Source organism: Sinocyclocheilus anshuiensis, unplaced genomic scaffold (genome assembly GCF_001515605.1).
Source record: "Sinocyclocheilus anshuiensis isolate Anshui unplaced genomic scaffold, SAMN03320099.WGS_v1.1 scaffold436, whole genome shotgun sequence".
Classification (NCBI taxonomy): Eukaryota; Metazoa; Chordata; class Actinopteri; order Cypriniformes; family Cyprinidae; genus Sinocyclocheilus; species Sinocyclocheilus anshuiensis.
In genome coordinates, this window is record NW_015560618.1 from 2,658,568 (window position 1) to 2,680,611 (window position 22,044).

Here is a 22,044-nt window from a genome sequence, read left to right on the forward strand (position 1 = left end):
TTTTGGTGGAATAAAATAATAAAACTATACACAGTTTTCGTTTGTTTGTTCCACTCTTTGACCTCGTTTCATGCTTGTAATACCCCTCATGTCCGCTAGGCGGAGCTGCTATCGTGGCATCCGTCGCGCTCTTTATACGCAGTTGGATGACGTATAGAAGCAGGGGCGTGGCTCAAGATGGGGGTATGTTTATAAAAGCACTGGATACTTGGGGAGAAAAAAATCAACGAATAGCCGTTTCACTAGCTATTTCTTTTTATCTGTAGAAATTTGGATTGCAGTTTAAAGCCACTTTGGAGAATGTTACAAACGTGAGGCCGGTGGGGGATGATTTCCGCTGGTATTTAAAGGTACAGTGTGTTCGTGTGACATGCTGTCAGTGGCCTGACAGTAACGTTACTAACAGTTATTTTGCTCACCGGAAATACTTATACTTTAAGCAGTTCACTGTTTATATTACTATATAGACTTAGTATCATTCGTAATGTGATGAATACTGATAATGTACACTTGGATAATTATACTGAAAACTGTCCAAGTGGCCACGTGATTTAATGGCATGTCATTTAGTCTAATAACTGACTCCTGTGCTTGCAGCTGAAGTGTGGGAATTGTGGTGAGGTGTCGGATAAATGGCAGTATATCACCTTAATGGTAGGTTGCAAAGTGTGGAAAATATAGCCAATAACTGGTTTGCATCATCTACTAGTATTATTGCAAGATGTTTTCATGCTTTTAGCAGTGACGATATGTTTATCATTACTACTTTAAAAAGGAATGTTTCTATTACATTTCGCAAGAAAATAAATAATATTTCAATAAAACACAGAAAAGGGAACAAACATGCAGTTTTCATTGTGATTTTTCATTTTCATTGTGCTGTGTTTTCATTATTTCTCAAAAAAGACATAAAATGCAGTTTACATTTTTTCTTTCTCCAAGGCAGTTTTTAAATGCATTTTTATGTCATTTTTTGGTTTACTTTTTGTTGCAAAATGTGTAAAAAATAATGGAAAAATCACTTTTAAAATAATTTCAAAGTACAAGACTGTCGCACTGCATATGAAATAAATATTTCACTAAGAAATTAAAATTGTCACCCTCACGCTATTTTAAAACAGTATGATTTTATACACCGAACAAAATTATAAACGCAACACTTGTTTTTGCCCCCATTTTTCATGAGGTGAACTCAAAGATTTTTTCTATGTACACAAAAGGCCTATTTCTCTCAAATATTGTTCACAAATCTGTCTAAATCTGTGTTAGTGAGCACTTCTCCTTTGCCGAGATAATCTATCCACCTCACAGAAAGTGTTGCGTTTATAATTTTGTTCAGTGTATATTTAAGGTTTTATTCATTCAAAATCTCCCCTTCACTGATACACTGCACTTTTGCACTTGTGTGACTCATGTTTACTAAATTGAGTGCATAGAAACATCTGTATAGTGACGGCTGGTCCTTTCCTCACTTCAGGACAGCATGCCACTGAAAGGAGGACGAGGGAGTGCTAGCATGGTGCAGAAGTGCAAACTGTGTTCTCGGGAAAACTCCATTGGTAACCAACCTACTAGCTAGTAAATGTGCTGATAAAATGCTTACACATGGCCAAAAAGTTGCACAATAATATCTTCTCTGTTGGTGTTTTTATATTTTTGGTTGGGTAAGTGTACATTAATGTCTTATTGGACTTAAGTGGATGTCTGACTGTTTCCAGATATCCTGAGGGACACAATTACACCTTACAATGTAAGACAGAATAAATTCATTTTTTTTGTTTGTTACTTTATAAGCCACAATGCACAGTGAATAATGCAGTTGCATATGAATATATATAGTTGCATATATGCATTTTTTATGTTGCCGATGTATTTTCTCTTCTAAAGGCAGAAGACAGCGAAAGGTTTAAGACCATTGTCCAGTTTGAGTGTCGGGGTCTGGAACCAGTCGACTTTCAACCTCAGGTGAGATATTACATATATTCCAGTAGTTTTTAAATAAATACGTTTATTTAGCAAGGATGTATTAAAAAGATTTGTTACAAAAATATTTCTTTTCAAACAAATGCTGTTATTTGGAACAGTCCAATCATCGAGGAATCCTGAAAAAAAAAATGTACCATGGTTTCCACAAAAATACTGTCTTCAACATTGATTATAAGAAGACAGACACTGAAGTCTGTAGTAATGATGCTGAAAATTCAGCTTTGTATCACAAGAATAAATACAATTTTAAAAGGACTCATAGTATAGTAAAAGAAAAGGGTTGTTTTAAAGGCACAATATGTACGATATTTTTTATTAAAATATCCAAAAACCTCTAGAACAGTGTTATATATTTTGCTGACTTGTGTTCTTACATTATCCCAAATGTTTCAAAGAATATTTAAATCCAGAGAAATAAGCAATTTTAACTAGTGACACGGACCGTGTCTATAAGTGTCATTGTGTCGCCTGCCAATGACGTCATAACCCCTCGATTTCCGGTTTTGTTTTGTAGAAAACATGGAAACGCCAAAGACGCTTTAATATGTTATGCGTTTTATTAGACAGGTGACGACCGCACAGAGTAGCATTATAACAGAACTTTCAAATGCATCTAGTATGATAAAACAGCGCTGCTTTACCCCACATACACACGACCGGAAGGAGCGGAAGCGCTAAAGTGTGGCATAATAAAAGCTCCGCTGCTTTCGAGCCGTGTGTCACGCTCGTTCAGCGGCCTCGTTTCGCTTCGACGGCTTTCAGCCTCATCCTGCTTCATTCTACTACGTTAATAAATCATTAGCTCTTCCATGAACGTGATTTCTGCCCGAGCCCCGTCGGATTGCGTCGGCTGTGGGGATGAAGACCACAACTCCCATGATTCCACACTCAGTCACAGCGTCATCAAACTACGCCTTTGTTTCTTTGATTGTTTTGAATACGTGCCCTCTAGTGGTGAAAACGTACATATTGTACTTTTAATTTGTAATAGTATTTCAATATTTTAATTTCGTTTTGATCAAATAATTGCAGCCTAGTAGACCTCAGAAGCATTAAAAAAAATCTTACTTACCCTAAACTTTTGAATAGTAGTGTATACAATTATGTAGAATTATCTTCAGAAGCTTTCCTCTAGCCTGAATAAAGCACATAAACATTCACCTTGTTTCTCTACAGGCTGGTTTTGCCGCTAGTGGAGCAGAGACATCCACCCAGTTCCCTGAAATCAACCTGCAAGAGAAAGTAAGAATTCTCCCGAGTCATTTCACACCTTCGAGTTCATCCGTGAGGTCGTAACAGTCTTTCTTCTATGTATCAGGACTGGACGGATTACGATGAGAAGGCCAGTGAGTCTGTGGGGATCTATGAGGTCACACATCAATTCATCAAGTGCTGAAAAATAAAGAGGTCTGATTGAAGAACGACTGACTGGTTACTGAATAAACAATGAAGTTATAAAATGACTACACCACACACTTGTTAGTCAGTGCTGATTGACTGTTGCTAATTGGTAAAAGGCTTATATACGATTCTACAATAATAAAGTGTGGAGTTATTGGATAATTTTGTGTGTGTTTATGCGGGCTTGCAACCCAGCTAAATACTTGTATTACGTTTTAATCAAATGATGCAGAAAAGGAAAAGAAAGGAATATTTTTGCACGCCATTATGACATATGGCAATGCTGAACATTCAATCTGTGAACATCAATGGGATATTTTAAAAGGTTCATTATAAATTTAGTAGGTGTACTATGTTTATACAAACATCAGATAGCGCACTTCAGAATTGAGATTTCATTGCTCAAATTTTAAGTACTGAAATAGTGCAAAAACAAGGCTATTATATAAATATAGTGTCGTAGGGCAATCTAATTTTTTAGATTAGGGAACACATTCACTATTCACTGTACTACTAAAGTGCAAAGTCTTACTAGTAGCAGTTGGAATAGATACTAGTGTCTAATAAAAAGGTACTAATTGCTAATGAGTAAGTACTAGTCACTATGAGAGCATATTTACCATTTGGAGGTTTACTACTTGGCTTTCTATTTTGAGGTGAATATTCTGTATATGAAACACTAGTTGAACGTGAATAGTGTGTATCTGAACCACAGATCCTTAATGCCTTAAAAGGCAAAATGTGCAAATTGTTACTTATCACTGCTGAGGTAACTATTATGAATACTGACAAAATTGGAATAGTAATAAATAAAAATAGGTAGCCCTTAAAAAAAGGTTTTACTTCAAATAATACCAAAAAGTATACTATAGTTAAACCATGGTAACTACAAATTAACCATGGTTTTGCAATACTTGCCACAGTTTAACCATGGTATTTGATGTAAAACTGGTTATACAAATATTAATACGACAAAAAAACATGGTTACTACACTTTTACTACAGTAAAACCGTGTTTAATATTCCTAAGCAAGCAACATAAAACAGATATTACTATGAACTATTATCTTTTAAGGAATAAATGGTAAAACAGCTTGACAAATGATCATAAATATAGATTTCCCGAAAACGTTCTGACCTAAATATCGATGTGAGTGACCATGGCTGAGGAAAGAGCGCCATCTGTGTGACAGTGTTTGCTGGGTTTATAATCAGCGGCTGTTGTTTAGTTTCAGTCAGTAGTCAGTATTCAGTAGTCGAGTCCAGTTGAGCGGTCACAACGCTACCTGAAGATGGCTGCAGCAAGAAACAGGGTTTTTGTTATCGGGGTGGGAATGACAAAGGTAAACGCAGCGATTGCCTTGATATTTGCGCTTTGTGATGGTCTGGTTTGCTAAAAGGCTAACGTTACTGTAATGCAGCCTAGCTTATTGCGTGTTACAGAACATACTGTACTGTGGTGAAGTTAAAGGCAAAGCCTGTAGGAGTTGGAGTTTTATATATAAAAACTAACGTTAACTATAAAGACACTCGGTGGCTTTGAATATAATATGTTTTATTAAAATATTGCTTGATGTAGCACGTTGTTTAGTTATGCGCTGTACAGTAATTAGCCTTATTGCTAAAGGCAGACTGCATGGTGTGGTTCAGTGCTGTGAATAAAGTGTTTTATCGCCATTAAAAAAAGTTATGAAATGCTGTAAAGTTTCTTATCAGAGATTCACTGTGCCTGAGTCTCTGGTCTGTGTTGAGTAACTGTAGCGTTGCACAGTGCTAAAGTCCTTCAGACCTTCACAGAAACGCAAAGATATCAGGATAATCGGTAAATGACCCAGAATTAAATGTGTCATAGGTTACTGTGCAAGATGACAATGAACGCGGGTTACACAATCAGAAAGCTCGTTACATTGTGCTCATAGTTTTCAAAGTAACATTGAAAGTATAAATATAGTGAAAAATTGCGCCATGTGAAACGTCAATGTCTTAAGTATGAATTCAATGTTACTGCATAAATGTACTTCTTAAAGGTGTTTCATATTATATGATGTTTAATTTAATTTTATACATTATATATTTTATAAATGTCCTGATAGATATAAACCTAATGGCCAAAATTTCAGGCAACATTTTAAAATCCATAAGTTCTAAAGAGCCTTATTTTAGTCAGTGATTCTTTGTCCTGTTTTTCAGTTTGAAAAGCCAGGTGCAAGAGACATCGATTACCCAGACATGGCCAAAGAAGCAGGTGCAGTTGAAGAACCTTGTTCTAATTTTCAGCACATTGTACTGCAGAAATATTAATATTTTTGATTCCCTTCTGTTGTGGCACAGGGCAGAAAGCACTGGCGGATGCTGGGATCAATTACAGTGACGTCCAGCAAGCCTGTGTAGGCTATGTGTATGGTGTGTCTTACTTTTTGTCAATATCGGATATAGTACAAGACATGTTAACAGTTACACGTTCACTTATGTGTTCTCTGATGTCAGTGTTGAATTGATGTGTTTTTTTCTGTATTTCTCCAGGTGACTCGACATGTGGCCAGAGGGCTATTTATCACAGTCTGGGTTTGTCAGGGATCCCAATAATCAACGTCAACAATAACTGCTCTACCGGCTCCACAGCACTGTTTATGGCCCGGCAGCTCATTCAGGGAGGTGCGAAAGCTACTACAGTCTGCTGAAGACTAAAGTCTGTACTATAGAAGGAGTTCAGGGATTTTATTTATTTATTTTTTAAATAAATTGTTATTTATTTATTTAAACTACGGTATTGAACACACTCTTTTATTGAATAGTAATAATATAAATACAAATAATATTAATAAAGTAAAAAAATAACACACACACTACCTTTCAGAAGTTTGGGGTTGGTATGATTTATTTATTTATTTTAAGAAGTATCTAATGATTACCAAAGCTGCATTTATATGATCAAATACAGCAAAAACAGTGCTGTTGTGAATTATTATTACAATTTAAAAGGACTGTTTCCTGATTTAATATATATTTTAAAATCTATGCATTTATTTAATGTAATGGCAAAGCTCAACTGTCAGTTTTTAGCCCATATTAAATAAAAGTATTACTTTCTTTTCCTTCCTTCCTTTTTTTTTAAATCTTACTTTCCTCAGACTTTTGAATGGTAGTATATCACAATTCAAAGGTAAAAAAAAGTCACCAAATATATATATATATAAAAAAAAGATATTTTCTATATTTCTTGAGCACCAAATGAAAATTAAGCACTGCAAAAAAAAAAAAAAAAAAATAAAATTTCACAGGCATCACATTCCATTTTAAAAGTCTTGGTGAGCATAAGAGACTTCTTTCAAAAACATTTTAAACAGTTATTTCAAACTTCTGACCAGTTTATGTAATACAAAACCTCTCGCACTCAGGCTTGGCTGATTGTGTTCTTGCCTTGGGCTTTGAGAAGATGGAAAGAGGTTCACTATCCTCAAAGGTATGAGTGCAGCTCGCAGCTCCGTTATAATACCAGCGATGAAGCAAATCAGCCTGTGGCTCATGTCATCTCCTGGGTTTGCAGTACATGGACAGAACCAACCCTATGGACAAGCACATGGAGGTGATGATCAACCGTTACGGGGTGGCGGCGGCACCAGCTGCACCTCAGATGTTCGGCAACGCTGGAAGAGAACACATGGAGAAGTACGGTAAGATCTCAGTAAAGCCTTCAGTGTGTAGATTGATCCAGGCAACTACTCAGACTCCTGCAATCTGGTTCCTTCTGCAATAAAAGCTTTGTGTCTTCTCTAGGCACGAAACCAGAGCATTTTGCCAAAATTGCTTGGAAGAACCACAAGCATTCCACCAATAATCCGTAAGCTTTACCGAGTTTGCTACAAAGGAAATTTCAATGTTTATTTCTGCGCAACAGAAAGCGTTATCATATTCAGTCTTTTATTCTCTTGATTTTTCTCCACATTCTCACTCAGATACTCTCAGTTCCGGGATGAATATAGTCTGGAGCAGGTCATTAACTCCAGGAAGGTCTTTGAGTTCCTCACACTCTTACAGTGTTGGTAAGTGCACCAGAGAGTGAGCAGAGAGTCCGGTTGAATAAGGTTGTTGCCATGGTTTGAATACCCACAAAAGCATGGCAGGCATTAGTATTTAATATTCATAGTTCAGCACAAGTTGATCTCAGGCGACGGCAGCACTTGTAGCATATTGCTGTTTACCACAAAAATGTATTGTTCCTCCTTTTCTTTAAAAAAAAAGTAAAAACTGGTGAAGCACTTACAATGGCAGTGTGAATAAGCCAATCCATAACTGTTCAAACACTCATTGTTTTAATAGTATAGCCACAAGACATAAACAATATGTGTGTTTATTGATGTGCAAGGTAAAAAGTTCCAGATTTGGTGAAGGTTTGGTTTTCTTACCATTCCTTACTGCTCTTTTTTAGAGTCTGTTCTGTCATATACGTGACCCTGGAGCACAAAAGCAGTCTTAAGTCGCTGGGGTATATTTGTAGCAATAGCCAAAAATACATTGTATGGGTCAAAATTATCGATTTGTCTTTTATGCCAAAAATCATTAGGATATTAAGTAAAGATCATGTTCCATGAAGATATTTTGTAAATTTCCTACCGTAAATATATCAAAACGTCATTTTTGATTAGTAATATGCACAATTTGGACAACCTTAAAGGCGATTTTCTCAATATTTTGATTTTTTTTGCACCCTCAGATTCCAGATTTTCAAATAATTGTATCTCGGCCAAATATTGTCATATCCTAACAAACCATACATTAATGGAAAGCTTATTTATTCGAAAAATTGACACTTAAGACTGGTTTTGTGGTCCTGGGTCACATATTAAGTGGCACATGAGAGACGTCTCTTAAAATTGAATTGAAAGTTTATTGGCTTTGCATTTAGCATGCAGACACAGAAAAGTAACAGGCAACTTCCTTTTTTTATACCATTTAAAATGTGCAATTTATGATTTATTCATTTACTATATTATTGTTTAATTTAACTACATTTTAAAGCTTCAATTAAATAAACAGGTTTAAATGTATATTTTTCGAATTGAAAATTAATTTAATTTATTATTGCGCTATTTTATTTAACTACATTTTTAAAACATGAATTTAAATAAACCATTTTAAATATGTAAATTAATTAGTTAATTAATTATTTTTAACTTATCCCTTATCTATTTTATTGAAGAGTCATTGGTCCTCAACAAAAAACTACTTGTTTTATTTATTTATTTATTTATTTTGTGGTAATCAATGTTATTCCACAAATGCTGTTTACTGAGTTTAATATGTACTGAACACAATTAAATACTCATATCAAAGAATGTTCTGGGTGTTTTACGAGCTGGTGAACTTTTTTGCATGACGGTCATTATTCTAGCTCATAAATGTTATTATTTTAAGAAACGTTATGGTCTTATTAGATAGCTTGTGGTGGGTCCATCATCCTGTCCAACAGAATCAGATTTTTATATCGTCTCTTATTTTCCTGCAGCCCGACATCTGATGGGTCAGGAGCTGCAGTTCTGGCCAGTGAGAAGTTTGTGAGGAGGAACGGACTGGAGAAAAAGGCTGTGGAGATCATTGCACAGGAAATGGTCACAGACCTCACCAGTTCCTTTGAGGAAAACAGCTGTATGAAAATGGTAAGGGTAGCTGATCTTGTTGATCAGCACAAAGCCTAAAAAACCTGACTTTTAATTTTTTTTTTTTTAAAAGCTGACTTTTAAGTACCATTTATTCACCCTCATGTCCTTTCTTTCTTCTGTGGAAAAAAAGATATTTTGAGGAATATTCATATCTAAACAGATTTGGTTCCCTTGGACTTCCATAATATGGGCAAAAAATACAATTGGAAGTCAATGGGAACTGAAACTTGTGTCAAAAAATCATTTTTTGTTTTCCACAGAAGAAAGAAAGTCATGCAGGTTTGGAATGACATGAAGGTCAGTAAATGATGGCAGACTTTTCATTTTTGGGTGAACTGTGGCTTGATTCTATATAGGACATTTTCTATTGTCTTATGTCTAATATAATGTTTTTTTTTACTCTGTCCATCATAGGTTGGTTATGACATGACCCATCTTGCAGCTCAGAGGTGCTTTGACGCTGCTGGTCTGAAACCATCAGATGTTGACGTCATCGAGCTGCACGACTGCTTCTCTGCCAATGAGCTCATCACCTATGAAGCTCTGGGTCTGTGTGCTGAGGGTGAGATGGAAGGCTTCACAAGCACACTTTTCTAGCACAACTTTTTAAAAATGTAAGTTTAGGTTTTAAAATATTACCTGTTTTTCATTGGTAGGTAAAGCTGGTGAGCTGATTGATCGGGGTGATAATACATATGGTGGCAAATGGGTGATAAACCCCAGTGGAGGACTCATCTCTAAAGGACATCCGCTTGGAGCCACAGGTACGGTTAATCAAACACACCTGATTGCAGATCTGTGTGAAATAATAGGATAATTTTTACTCACTCATGTCACTCCAGCAGTGACGGCGCTACACCGGGGCTAGGGGGGGCTATAGCCCCGTCAGAATTTTTAATAGCCCCGGTTTAGCCCCATTTCTTTATGAAGTAACTCTGACGTCATCAATATCATTTATTTTCTTAGCACCCCCACATATTAGTTTAGCCCCCACTTAGCACCGGTAGAGAAAAAATTCTGGCGCCGTGCCTGCACTCCAGATCTCTCTTTGTTTTGGCTGTGAAACACAAAAGGAGAACTTTAGCACAGTGTTCACGCTGCTGTTTTCCAGAAGCAGACTGTGGCCAGCTTCTGTCAAGCTCAATAAAACAAAAAAAAAACGTACCATAAAAGTGTTCTATTTTGTGTAAACGTTGTGTGACCAAAATTTAAGACGTTACTCACTAAAAAAATCTGGTACTTTTTAGCTTGACAGCAGTGGCATCAATTTACTAAAAATCTAAGTATGGCAAGTTCAGATGATGTTATCCAGCCTAACAATATCACATGACTATATCAAGTCAATTAAGTGAAGAATGACAAGAGAGAACGAAAAAACTAGTTAATCATTAACCAACAGCAATAAATAAATAGCATTGCTTTTTGACATAGACAGCTGCTGATATAAGAATAAATTTAGAGGCACCTCAAAACCATAAAACCTGTAAATAATTTATTTGTAAACAATTATTTGAGTTTATTTACCCCCTTCACAGCTTATTTTCTGTGACTGTCTGTAGAATAGTTCAGACAAAAATTAAGTTTCGGTATTTATTTACTCACCCTAATGTTGTTCTAAAGTGCATTACCTTTTTTTTTAGAAAACAAAAAGAGAAATCAAAAATAATGTCCTACTCGCGCTTGTCCATTTAATGTCAGTGAATGGTGACTTGGGCAACCAATTGGCTTTTACTGCCATGACAGTGTCCATCCCTAACGTGTTTGTGTCTGCATGTGGCTCTCCACCAGCAGGGGGAGTCGCATCTCTGAATTAGTGAATTAACACTAGATTCCAGCAGGACATCAGTTCTGCAGCTGGCTTGAGTTACTACTAGTTGGTGTGGTGGAATATTGAACTGGTTTGTCTCCTAATTGTAAACTGGTTGGTGTCATAAAACCAGGTGTTGAACAATGGACTCTCTATATCAATCCTTTTAACCTCTCCATTCATCTCTGTGTCCCTTCCTGACTTTCTCAACACTGAACGTTAGACACGTAGTAGTGCTGGTGAAAGAGGTTAAAACTCGCTTGATTTCATTTTTGGACTGACTTTATATTCTAAATCCATTTATCATCATCATAGTGGTCTGATTATTTTTTTTGGCATACGGATCAGACAGAATCTGAAGTTATTTGCGATGCTTGATTTCTTTCTCCAGTTATCAAGTGGTTTGACAGTTTTTCGTGATCTCGATCCACACCTTTTCTACGAGGAGTTATATCTATGGTTTAAACAGCCATTCAGATTTTTGAATTCGCAGTGGTGACAGCACCAAATACTTTATAATAATAATAATAATATTTAGACTTAATAGGCTATTTATTTTCAAACTTTTATTACATTTTAATCTGGATTACAACATGCCCTAGATATTGTTTGAAAATGTTTTGATTCTTTATTGTTTGGTCACACTTTAGGCTACATTAAGGCTCTATTAATTAACATCAGTTAACATAAACTATCAATGAAAAATTCTCCTAAACATTCATTAATCTTAGGTCATTTCAATATTTAATAACACGTTGTTAAAATCAAAAGGTGCAAGTGTTATTTAATGAACTAACAATTGTATTTTTTAAAACAAAGATTAATAACTTCAGTAGCAAATATATCTATTGCTCATTATTAATTGTTAATGCATTAAATAAGGTTAACTAATGAGATCATATAGTGTTACTTATTGGTCTTTATAATTCTTTTACACTTTAATCTGTGTGAAAATGTTTACTTTATACATTTTTTGTGTATTACTTTATTGTATGTAAATGTTCAGTTCTTTCTTTCGTTCCAGCGAGAATGGAAGGTGTTATTATTGTAATATTATGCGCTTTGTACTGTAATGTTTTCTCACCGGTGAATGAGACATGAGGTGATCTGACAGCGTTGATGCCGTCTCTCATCGTGTCACTGGTTAGCCTCTGGTCTGCCTGTGCGCGATCATGTGTTTTGGAGGAGGCGTGGCTTTGGAGACTGATTTTGCAGGGAGGGTGGAATCTTATGCTTTCCAAGCTAGCTTGCTATTGCTAACCCCTCCGAAATCACCTACCCTACCTTTAATGTAAAAATGTGCGATATAATAACACTATTAAATGGTTAAATAACAGTTTCAGTCTGTGAATAAGGCTGTGAGGGATATTAATACAGTGTGGTCAATGGATTGTAATGTTTGTTACAAAATGCCTTACTAAAATAATCTTACTAAAATCATTTTAGTAGACAAAAACTACATAAAATCTTGTGATCTAGGGCATTTATGCCATTATAAAAACTTTGCTTTTGTCCCTCAAAGCCTTATTTTCATCAGTGTAAAATTCAATATTGCATCCACCCTGTGACCCTGACTAAGGTCTATCGAAAAAGTTGTTTATATTACGCGCTGCAAAATCATTTATTTTCAGCGTTTGTTCATTTCGTAAACCATTTCTAATCCCTAGTTTTATGCCATAGCATGTAAAGAATATTTACATTATAGTTACATATACAAGATGTTGTATGTCTATGTGGTAGGACAAGAAAGTTTCAGAGAGTTTTCAATGCATCTACTTTGTGCAAAATGCTATATAAATGAAAATTTAACAAAGACTGTCAAGAAAGTACCTGGTCCCCTTTATGGCAGTTTTGTTCACTAATTATTAGAAGAATCATCAGGTCACGCAATATAGAAATGCAGTGACGGCAGAAGGCTGTGACACTGAGAGCGAGTGAAGGATGAACTCTGGCCTGTTTTCGTGGCTCAGGTCTGGCTCAGTGTGCAGAGCTGTGCTGGCAGCTGAGGGGGGAGGCGGGGCCTAGGCAGGTCCCCGGGGCAAAGGTCGCCCTGCAGCACAACATCGGTCTTGGTGGAGCGGTGGTCGTCACTCTCTACAGGATGGGCTTCCCTCAAGAAACAAGGTATGTTTAAAGCTAAAATATGTTGTCGACCTGTCTTAACAAGCATTGAGATGACTGGCCTAAATATATCCAGTAACTTCTTTTATTGTTTTTTTTTTTTTCAAATTTCGGTCAATTATTATCCAATTACCAATTAAACTCCGCACACCTGACAACAATAGATAGGTGCATTGGAGGCAAAGACCAACCAGGTCAAAATCTAAGAAGCAAAAAACAATTCCCGATGAAGGTCATGCGACCGAAACGTAGTCAATAAATATTTTGATTTGTTTGCATAGATAGTGTGCGGGATTTGTTTTTTGCTTCTTGGTCAATTATTATCAAAAATCCCAACCATCTGTTCAAAAGTTTGGGCTTGGTAAGACTTTTTCATGTTTCTGAAAGAAGTTTCTTATGCTCACCAAAGCTGCATTGATTTGAATTAAAAATACAGTCAAAACAATAATTTTGTCATTTTAATTTGTATTAATATTTTACAAATTAAAATGAAATTTTAAAATGTCATTTATTTCTTTGATGTGAAGCTGAATTTTCAGCAGCCATTACTCTACTCAGTCTTCTGATATGATAAGGTGCTCAAGTAATTAATTGTCAGTGTTGAAAACTCAACCGTGATTCATTTGTTTTCAGAATAGAAAGTTTAAATAACAGAAATGTTTTGTCACTTTTGATCAGTTTAATGTGTCCTTGCTGAATAAAAGTATTCATTTGAATTAAAGTATTAATCTTACCAACGGCAAACGTTTGAACAGCAGTGTACACTTTTATTGCTTATTTTGTTTTATGCTTGAATGGTTCAGCTCTGTTGTATGTTTGTTTAAGCATACTGAACACTGGGTGCAAAATCCAAGGTACAAAAGATTATATTTCTATATGACCTACATACATAATTACATGTAAGTCTGTATGAGTACATAGAGTTCGTGAAGTTATAAGTCATTAGAATATTCAGAAAATAATTTCATTACATTTTGTTAAATGCCCTAGTTCTTTTACATGCATTACAACCAGATCTTTGGACTTGGTACACACACCATACATGCACCAGCAGTGTTGAACTGTCTGATCTAAACCTTCTCAGCTCTCGGATCGCTGCAGTGGCCACCAGCGCGACCAGCGACCTCAAAGGCTTCAAAGCTCACACTGTCTTCAAGGAGATAGAGAAGAAGCTACAGGAGGTAATTCATCAGGAATGAGGCTGCCTCTCACCAATCATACCATGCAAATCAGACTCAGTGGTTTGGGGTTTGTTAATGCCTCCGTGGCTTCTGCAAACCTATTACACCCAAAAATAAGATGCACAGACAGACGAACGAACAATGACTCGTGGCTCTTTTCTTGGAAAGAGTAATATTCCTGGAGGATGTCTAAATCACATCTCAAATGACTTTTTAAATGAAGTCAGCGTGGATGTTAAATCTTCAGTGCTATGATTATTGTAGAAATAATTTGCATCAGTGTAAGATGAAAAATAATACAATAGCATACTGTAAGTGAAATTCCGCAGAGAATAAGATTCACAGGAGTTTTCAAGTGGGTGAAAAACTATTTTCGACATATTTATTAAATGATGTCATTATTTTTAACAGGAGGGAGAGGCATATATCAAGAAAATTGGTGGTGTTTTCGCTTTCAAAGTGAAGGACGGTCCAGGTGGAAGTGAAGCATTATGGGTCGTGGATGTAAAAAATGGCAAAGGTTCAGTGACCAATGATGCAGGTGTGTTTAGATTTTTTTTGTCCACCTCATTGTGTGTTGCATATTATTGGAAAATTCATAAAAAAAAAAAAAGAGAGAAAAAACAAAATTGAAAGCATGACATTTACATTTTAATAAAAACAAAAGACTAGGGTCAGCATTTTGACCCAGTGACAGTAAAGACATTTATAATGTTACAGAAGATTTACATTTCAAATAAATGCTGTTCTTTTTGAATTGTATTCATTAAATAATAATATCAGTTTTCACAAAAATATTAAGCAGCACAACTTTTTAAACATTGATAATAATGTTTCTTGAGCAGCAAATCAGTATATTAGAATGATTTCTGAAGGATCGTGTGACACTGAAGACTGGAGTAATGATGCTGAAAATTCAGCTTTGCATCACAGGAATAAATTACATTTTAAAATATATTCAAATAGAAATTTTATAGAAATAAATATTTCTATTTATTACTGTATTTCTGATCAAATAAATGCAGCCTTGGTGATGATAAGGGACTCTTATATTCTTTAAATATTCTTTTTGATATTCTAATGAAAACAAAAAAAATTTTTTTTTGTAAATAGTCTTTTGCATACACATTAAACAGTCATTTGTTAGATTTAACTCTAAAGTCAGTGTCTCCAAGTGCACTTTGTTATAGACACATTTTAACATGTCTCACTGTTTACTTCTTGCACAGGTAAAAAGGCCGATTGTACTATCTCTATGTCCGACTCAGATCTGCTTGAATTGATGACGGGGCAGATGAATCCACAAACGGTATGGTTTGATGATGGTTTATTCTTAGTGGTCTGTTGACATCTTGTGTTTTTTATGAAGAAAAGAACATTGAAGCTGTTCTGATAAGTTGGTGTGTATCGGTGTAGTTTGAGAGCTAGATAAGGTTTGAGAGTGTCCTGGGCAAATTATTAGGGCTGGAGTTATATAGCTAAAAATAGGATTTTTTTGTTTAATACAAAAAAAAACAAAATAGAAGCATGGATCATTTTCCAAATTTTTACAATAATTAAATAAATTAAACCTGATATTTATAGACCAGCTATTGTTACAAAGTACTGTACATACAAATTGTTTACGGCAAAATCAACACTAGTTACAAATATTAATAATCTAGACATACAAATGAATTATGGTTGTAATTTAAATTGGCTTACTGTCTTTATAAGGTAATTGTCTAACATTTTTGCAATATACACGATATTCCTTAATTTGATATCATCAGCAAAGATATTTTGCGACAATATCACTAATATTCGATGTATCGCCCAGTTATTCATTCAAGTTATTTATATTCAACAGTAAAGAAGTGTTTATGTATAAAGTAAATTAATACTAATGTATTCGTAAACATTTCAGGAATATTTACTGTTAAAGGGTTACTCCACCCCAAAATGAAAATTTTGTCATTAATCACTTACCCCCATGTTGTTTCCAAACCCGTAAAAGCTTCGTTCGTCTTCGTTTGGTGCGGCTGACACAGAACAGTATACGCAGTTTGCGTTCAGTTGATACTCTCCAAAATGGCGCTACGGTGTATGGAGGAGGAGACGAATTGTTGAATAAAGTCGTTATTTTTGTTTTCTTTGCGTACAAAAAGTATTCTCGTCGTTTCATAAAATTCAGATTGAACCACTGATGGCAGATGGACTATTCTGACGATGTCTTTCATACTTTTCTGGGCCTTGACAGTGTTATTTACTTGGTAGTCAATGGGACAGTAACAAGCCTCCCGGTTTTCATCCAAAATATCTTAAATTGTGTTCCGAAGACGAACGAAGCTTTTACGGGTTTGGAACGACATGGGGGTAAGTGATTAATGACAACATTTTCATTTTGGGGCGGAGTAACCCTTTAATGCAATTAATGTCTAATAAACATAGGTATAAAGCACTCAATTAATAGCAATTTCGTATTTTCTGTGACCTAATCTACAGTGAGAACTGTTTTCTCCAGATAACCGTTAACAACTGCTTACTACTGGTTTAAAATACTGCACATCAGTTAGGTATGGTTAACAAATTGTTAACATCTAACTCTTTACATTTAAGACAATTAAACAATAATCATTTGTTAAAATTAATCACAATGAATGAAGAATATAGCCAATTAATGTATTACCATGTAGAGACTACAATGAATGAACCATAAACTAATAGTTTCCCAAATTATTTGTAATAAAGTAATTATTTTGTAATTATTTGTAATAAAGAAATTATTAATTACTGTAAGTGCTTTGTTACTGTATACCTATTGTAAAGTGTTACTGAACCAGTTCATAAGTCAGTTGGTTGTGAATTGGACTGCACTGATCACGCTTTTATGTTTTTGATTCATTAAAAAGAACCAGTTCATAAGAGTCAATTAGTTGTGAATCAGACTACATTGAAAATGCTGTATGTTTTTGTGTGCAGCCCACATGGACAAATCGAGAAAGCTGTAGTTTCTTTTTTTAATCAATTTGGCCTGCAAACTTTAGTAAAATATGACTCCTTTGGCTGTGTGGTTATAGATTCAGGAGCCACTGCTGACAAGTTGTGCAGGAAACACTGGAATATAGTGAAATATAAGAAAAATTAATATCAAGATATTGTTCAAATGATTATGGGTAACTGGAAAATCATGATTTTTTCCCCCCCAGCCATAGAAAAAGGTAAATATCTAGCTTTATAACCTAATGTTCTTTTTTTAATCAAAAGTTGCATCTTTGCACCACAATGTTGCTGGCTGCCATTGCAACGGTGGCCTTCCAGATTAATCCAATGTCAAGGATGACCTTTAACCTGTGATGTGCAGTTCATAAAACTAAACTAATCTCTATGAAAAAAGATTAACATTGAGTTACTTTGACATTCCCTTGACCTGACTTTAGCTAGCATGACATGCATACAGTATTAAGTCGCATATCCAACCATTTCTTTTGACTGAATCACACACATTAAAGCAAAGCCTCCTGACACAGAATGCTGATCAGAGTGAAGCGGAAATCTTTTACGCAATCCCAAATTAGGCTGATGGCCTCTAATGTTTCCTCCGCTGATGTGAGTCAGAGCATGAAAAATAGATTGTTTTCATAAGTCCTTTGAAATGTCATTCCCTTGTGATTTACACCCATCTGTGTTGACTCAAGCAACCTCCGTCATGTCTGTCCATCTGAGGAACGCCACATCAGACATCAGATGGTTTGACAGAAGCTTCATCTAAAAATTAGCCACTCTTTTCACACTAATCCTCCATAAATGGAATCATTTTCAGATTAATCCCGAATAGAAAAGCTGAACCGTTTAGAGCTCAAATCCATCATGCTCATGACATGTGGAAATGGTCAAATGGAGAGAAACTCACATGAAATGTTGGGGGAGGAATAATAAATGATCATAACCTTTTTATTTTGTACTCATATACAATGTATATTAGTATCACTGAGATAATATAGTTTTTATTAATATTTTGAAATAGTTTATATATGTTTTGATTAATTGATTAATTTGGTTAATTTTGTTTGTTTGGCATTTTTATTATTATTGTTTTTTTAATTATCATCTGTATGTTTTTTTCTTCTTCTTAATTTTAATTTCAGTTATAGTTATTTATATACAAATTTACAAGATAAACTAAATGAAAATGAGAAATGTTGCCCTGTCCACTAGCTGAAGTGAAATGTAAAAAAAATAAAAGAATTATATATGTTATTTTTTATATTGATAACTGTTATTAATAATATATATAATAATTTATAAAATTATACTAACTGTATACCTATTAAATAGTGTTACCAAACCGGGTCATAAGAGTTAATTGTTTGTGAATCAGACTATCAGATTATTTTTTAATATTATTTCAGTTAACATTTTATTTCAAGTACCATAATTTTTTTTTTTTGTGGCTTTCGTTAACTATAATAACCCTGCACTGTGAAGCCTTAATTTGTTAATCTTGTATTCTCATTTAAAGGCATTTTTCCAAGGAAAACTAAAGATAACTGGGAATATGGGAATGGCCATGAAACTTCAAAACCTTCAGCTGACGCCTGGAAAAGCCAAACTGTGAAACTGCATCTACTGATGAACAGGGAAGTGGCACAAATTCATGCAAATGAGTTGTGTGGAGAGATGCTAGAATGGTTAATCGATTTCGAAATATAATTTTTTTGCTGAAATTGTATGAATGAAGTTGTGTAATATTACACAATAACAGTGAGTCTGTTGGCCATTGCAACGTAACTGCACAAAGAATACTGTGTTACTAACATACCTGAAAGACATAAGCAAAGCATGTCAAAAAATTATCCTGTACAATAATAATAATAATATTGTGGTATATCAGGAAGAAGAAAAATATGTCATGTTTCCTTGGGAAAGATATCACGGTAAAGTGGCCTTCAAATCACCATTGTTTAGTTGTGATTAGTAAATCACCTCTTGAATCTTGCAGATGAACATGGAGTCTGAACTCTCAATTAGTTAGCTGTCCTATAATGTGCATCTGACTAATATCAGTTTAATCATTAGATTTCAAACTATACCTGCAAAGGCTTATGTTGGACCTTTATATCTAGTGTGCAGTCAATTAAAATAGAAGCTGAGTAACAGACTTTGATTCTGAAATTTTCATTGAATCTTTAAAGGCCTTATGGTGCGTTCAAATCATGTCGGATAGATCGTATTTACGAGTTGAGTTGCACATGAACGCCACCGCAAAGTCGTTATTACGAGTGGGAAACTCGAAATTTTCTTTAAGCCCCGAGTTTCCGAGTTGGGGGCGTCAATGAGAAACATGGCGGAATCGATGGATGCAACGTCTGTAGTTGACGGTAAATTTTTGTTTAAATTGATAGTTTAGTTGTCCTATAAACTTAAATTGGTCATGTTCTTGTTACGCAGCTGAAATCCAAGTAAAAAAATGCAGACCCTGTTGTATTTTCTTGTAATTTATTAAAAGAAGGTACACCGCCATCTTGTGCCGACTAAACTGACTTGAACGCACCTGACGTCGTAATTACGACTTGTCAACTCGTAAGTACGAACGTCCCAGGAGGACTTGAACGCAGCATTAGAACTGTGGGTTTTGGTATATTGACATTTCAAAGTATTTTTATATAATTGTATATTAATCAAGTCTGTAAAAAAAATGACAGCACTTATTTCTAATAAATATTCAATTTACTTCAAAACATGCTGTAATTTTCCTACAATGTTTTTAGATTTAAAATACAGTAATAAAAATGTCTGCAATATTACAACACAGACTCTGCACTGATGGATTTGCTTTGTCACTACAATAAAATATGACCATTTTCTTTCATCTAGGTCGTTGTTGAACAGCAAACAGTTGATTTGTTTGAAAATGCACTTTATTTTACATAAATCAAGATGATTTATTACTCACCTGCTGAATTTGTATCCTGAAACGGTTTGACCTACAGCTGCTGGAATTAAATTGTGACTGTTTATGGATCTATCCGTCTTCTCCAACACTTTCAGCACTGCATATTGTATAATAAGACAGTATACATTTAAACTCTGCAGTTCCCAAGAACACAACATAAGCACCATATGTTTATAATGAACAACAAGATGTTTTCTCCAGATTTAGTCGCAACTTTAAAATGAACTAGCTACTGAAATTTGCGAGAACATCTTCAAAGAAAGTGGACAGCGATACGAGAGAATAATTTACTCCGTTCTTAAGAGGATTAGTTAAGCTCATCAGACTGAACACGGCAGAGCATGGTAAAAAAGAAGCAATAGCAATTTTTTTGCAGAATACAACCTTTTTTCTGCTTTTTAATGAGCAATTACCCAGTGTGTGAGTCTTGTGATGTAATGGCAGTGCTTTTTCCTGCAGGGTTTCAGCTGCTTTGCATGTCCATGTGGCCGTATGAACCTCGTGGCCTTCTCCTTCTGCTCATCCCTGCAATCGTTCCTAATTACACATCCACATGCTCTGCTATCTGCACCTCACAAGCAGTTAAACCACCAGCGGCCAGAATAATTACAACAGATATCAGGCTGATATCAGGGAACAAAATCTAACAAAATGAGCAAGTGTTGGGCTGCTACTCTCTTCTGAACAATTGTAATGCCTTTACATTCCATTGACCATATCATGGAGGAATGTACTGATGCATTTTAGTTACATTTAATAATAATTATGCTCCCTTTCCAATAAGTTAACCCACTGGATATATGCATCTACACAAATGTCAGGGTTCTGCCCTGATACTCCATTTGTCTTGTGTTTGTGTCCTGTGTCTATTTTGTCTTGTGTGTCAGCACATGGCTTTGTTAATATTTCTCTCAGCCATGTGCTTTTCTAGCCCCTCCTTCTTGTTTCCTCTTTACCACACCGTTGTTAGCCCTTGTCTAGTCCTTGTTGGTCTAATTGCTCTCACCTGTTCCTCGTGTGCCTTCCTCCCTATTTATAGTTCCCCTTGCCCCCTTGTTTTTGCTGGTTCGTGGTCATTCTCACCCTCGCTGTCTTTGTTTGTGGCTGAGTATGTGTTCCCGTCTCTCTGGTTGGTCATGTGCCCTTGTCTTGTCTAGTTCTTTGTAGTTCCATGTTCTTGTCTTGCTCCTCGTTTTTGCATTTTTGTTTGTTTTTTTGCCTTTTGCCTTTCTTTTTAGTATTTATTCAGTTCTCCTAGTCCTGATCTTTTGTTTGCATTTTGTTTGATATTCTTTAAGTTAGTTGTGTTGGTTAAATTGGTAATTTCTTTTACTATTAATCAGTTCTTCGGTTTTATTTATCCCCTTGCCTGCATTGGAGTAATTTGTGTTCCTGTGGAGCCTTGTCTGGTCTTGTCTCTTTGTGGTGTTAGAGTTCCTGACCTGTTCCTGCCCACTAGTTCTCCCTTCCTGGTACTTGGTCCACTTCAGAGTTTGCGGTCAACAAGTATCTGAGTGGTGCCTTGCTTGGTCTTCTCCATCTGCCTGGTCTTGCCGCTTCCTCTGCTGCTATTCTGCCAGTTGATGTCCAAGGCTGTCCTAGTGGTGTTCCCTAGCTGTCTCCTAGCTGTGTTCCTGCCATTGAATCACCTGCACAACTCGCTACCGTCTTGTATCTCTGTTTTGTAATAAACCCTTGTCACTCACTCTGCGATTGGGTCCTCCTTCCAGATCCCTGACACAAATATCTCATCTTTGAATTCTCTAAAATGAGAAGAAATGCATTGCTTTCATTAGGCATACTGAGAGAGTCATCATTTTATGGAATTTCATTCAAATCACAATTATTATTATATTTGATATTTTTCATACAAAGAATCCATACAAGTTGTGTAAGGCTTTGAGAGTGTGTGGCATGACGTGTTAGTCCATAAAGCCCACTTCTGACAAGTTT

At 35.4% G+C, this 22,044-nt stretch overlaps 2 protein-coding genes across 2 annotated transcripts; both read left to right on the plus strand.

The window, feature by feature from the left end:
- The first annotated feature begins 115 nt into the window (after positions 1–115).
- Positions 116–3,404, plus strand: czib (CXXC motif containing zinc binding protein). The gene is made up of 8 exons (XM_016478061.1): positions 116–183; positions 267–350; positions 598–654; positions 1,478–1,559; positions 1,719–1,750; positions 1,888–1,965; positions 3,163–3,228; positions 3,305–3,404. Exons 1-8 carry the CDS (start codon positions 178–180, stop codon positions 3,380–3,382), a joined length of 483 nt encoding a protein of 160 aa, XP_016333547.1. The 5' UTR covers positions 116–177; the 3' UTR covers positions 3,383–3,404.
- Positions 3,405–4,581: 1,177 nt separating this feature from the next.
- Positions 4,582–18,981, plus strand: scp2a (sterol carrier protein 2a). Its single transcript, XM_016478037.1, has 16 exons — positions 4,582–4,730; positions 5,578–5,632; positions 5,719–5,790; positions 5,911–6,042; positions 6,786–6,850; positions 6,935–7,061; positions 7,165–7,228; positions 7,344–7,430; positions 8,894–9,044; positions 9,462–9,609; positions 9,704–9,811; positions 12,825–12,978; positions 14,060–14,156; positions 14,568–14,697; positions 15,386–15,465; positions 18,658–18,981. Exons 1-16 carry the CDS (start codon positions 4,680–4,682, stop codon positions 18,751–18,753), a joined length of 1,617 nt encoding a protein of 538 aa, XP_016333523.1. The 5' UTR covers positions 4,582–4,679; the 3' UTR covers positions 18,754–18,981.
- The last annotated feature ends 3,063 nt before the right edge of the window (positions 18,982–22,044 follow it).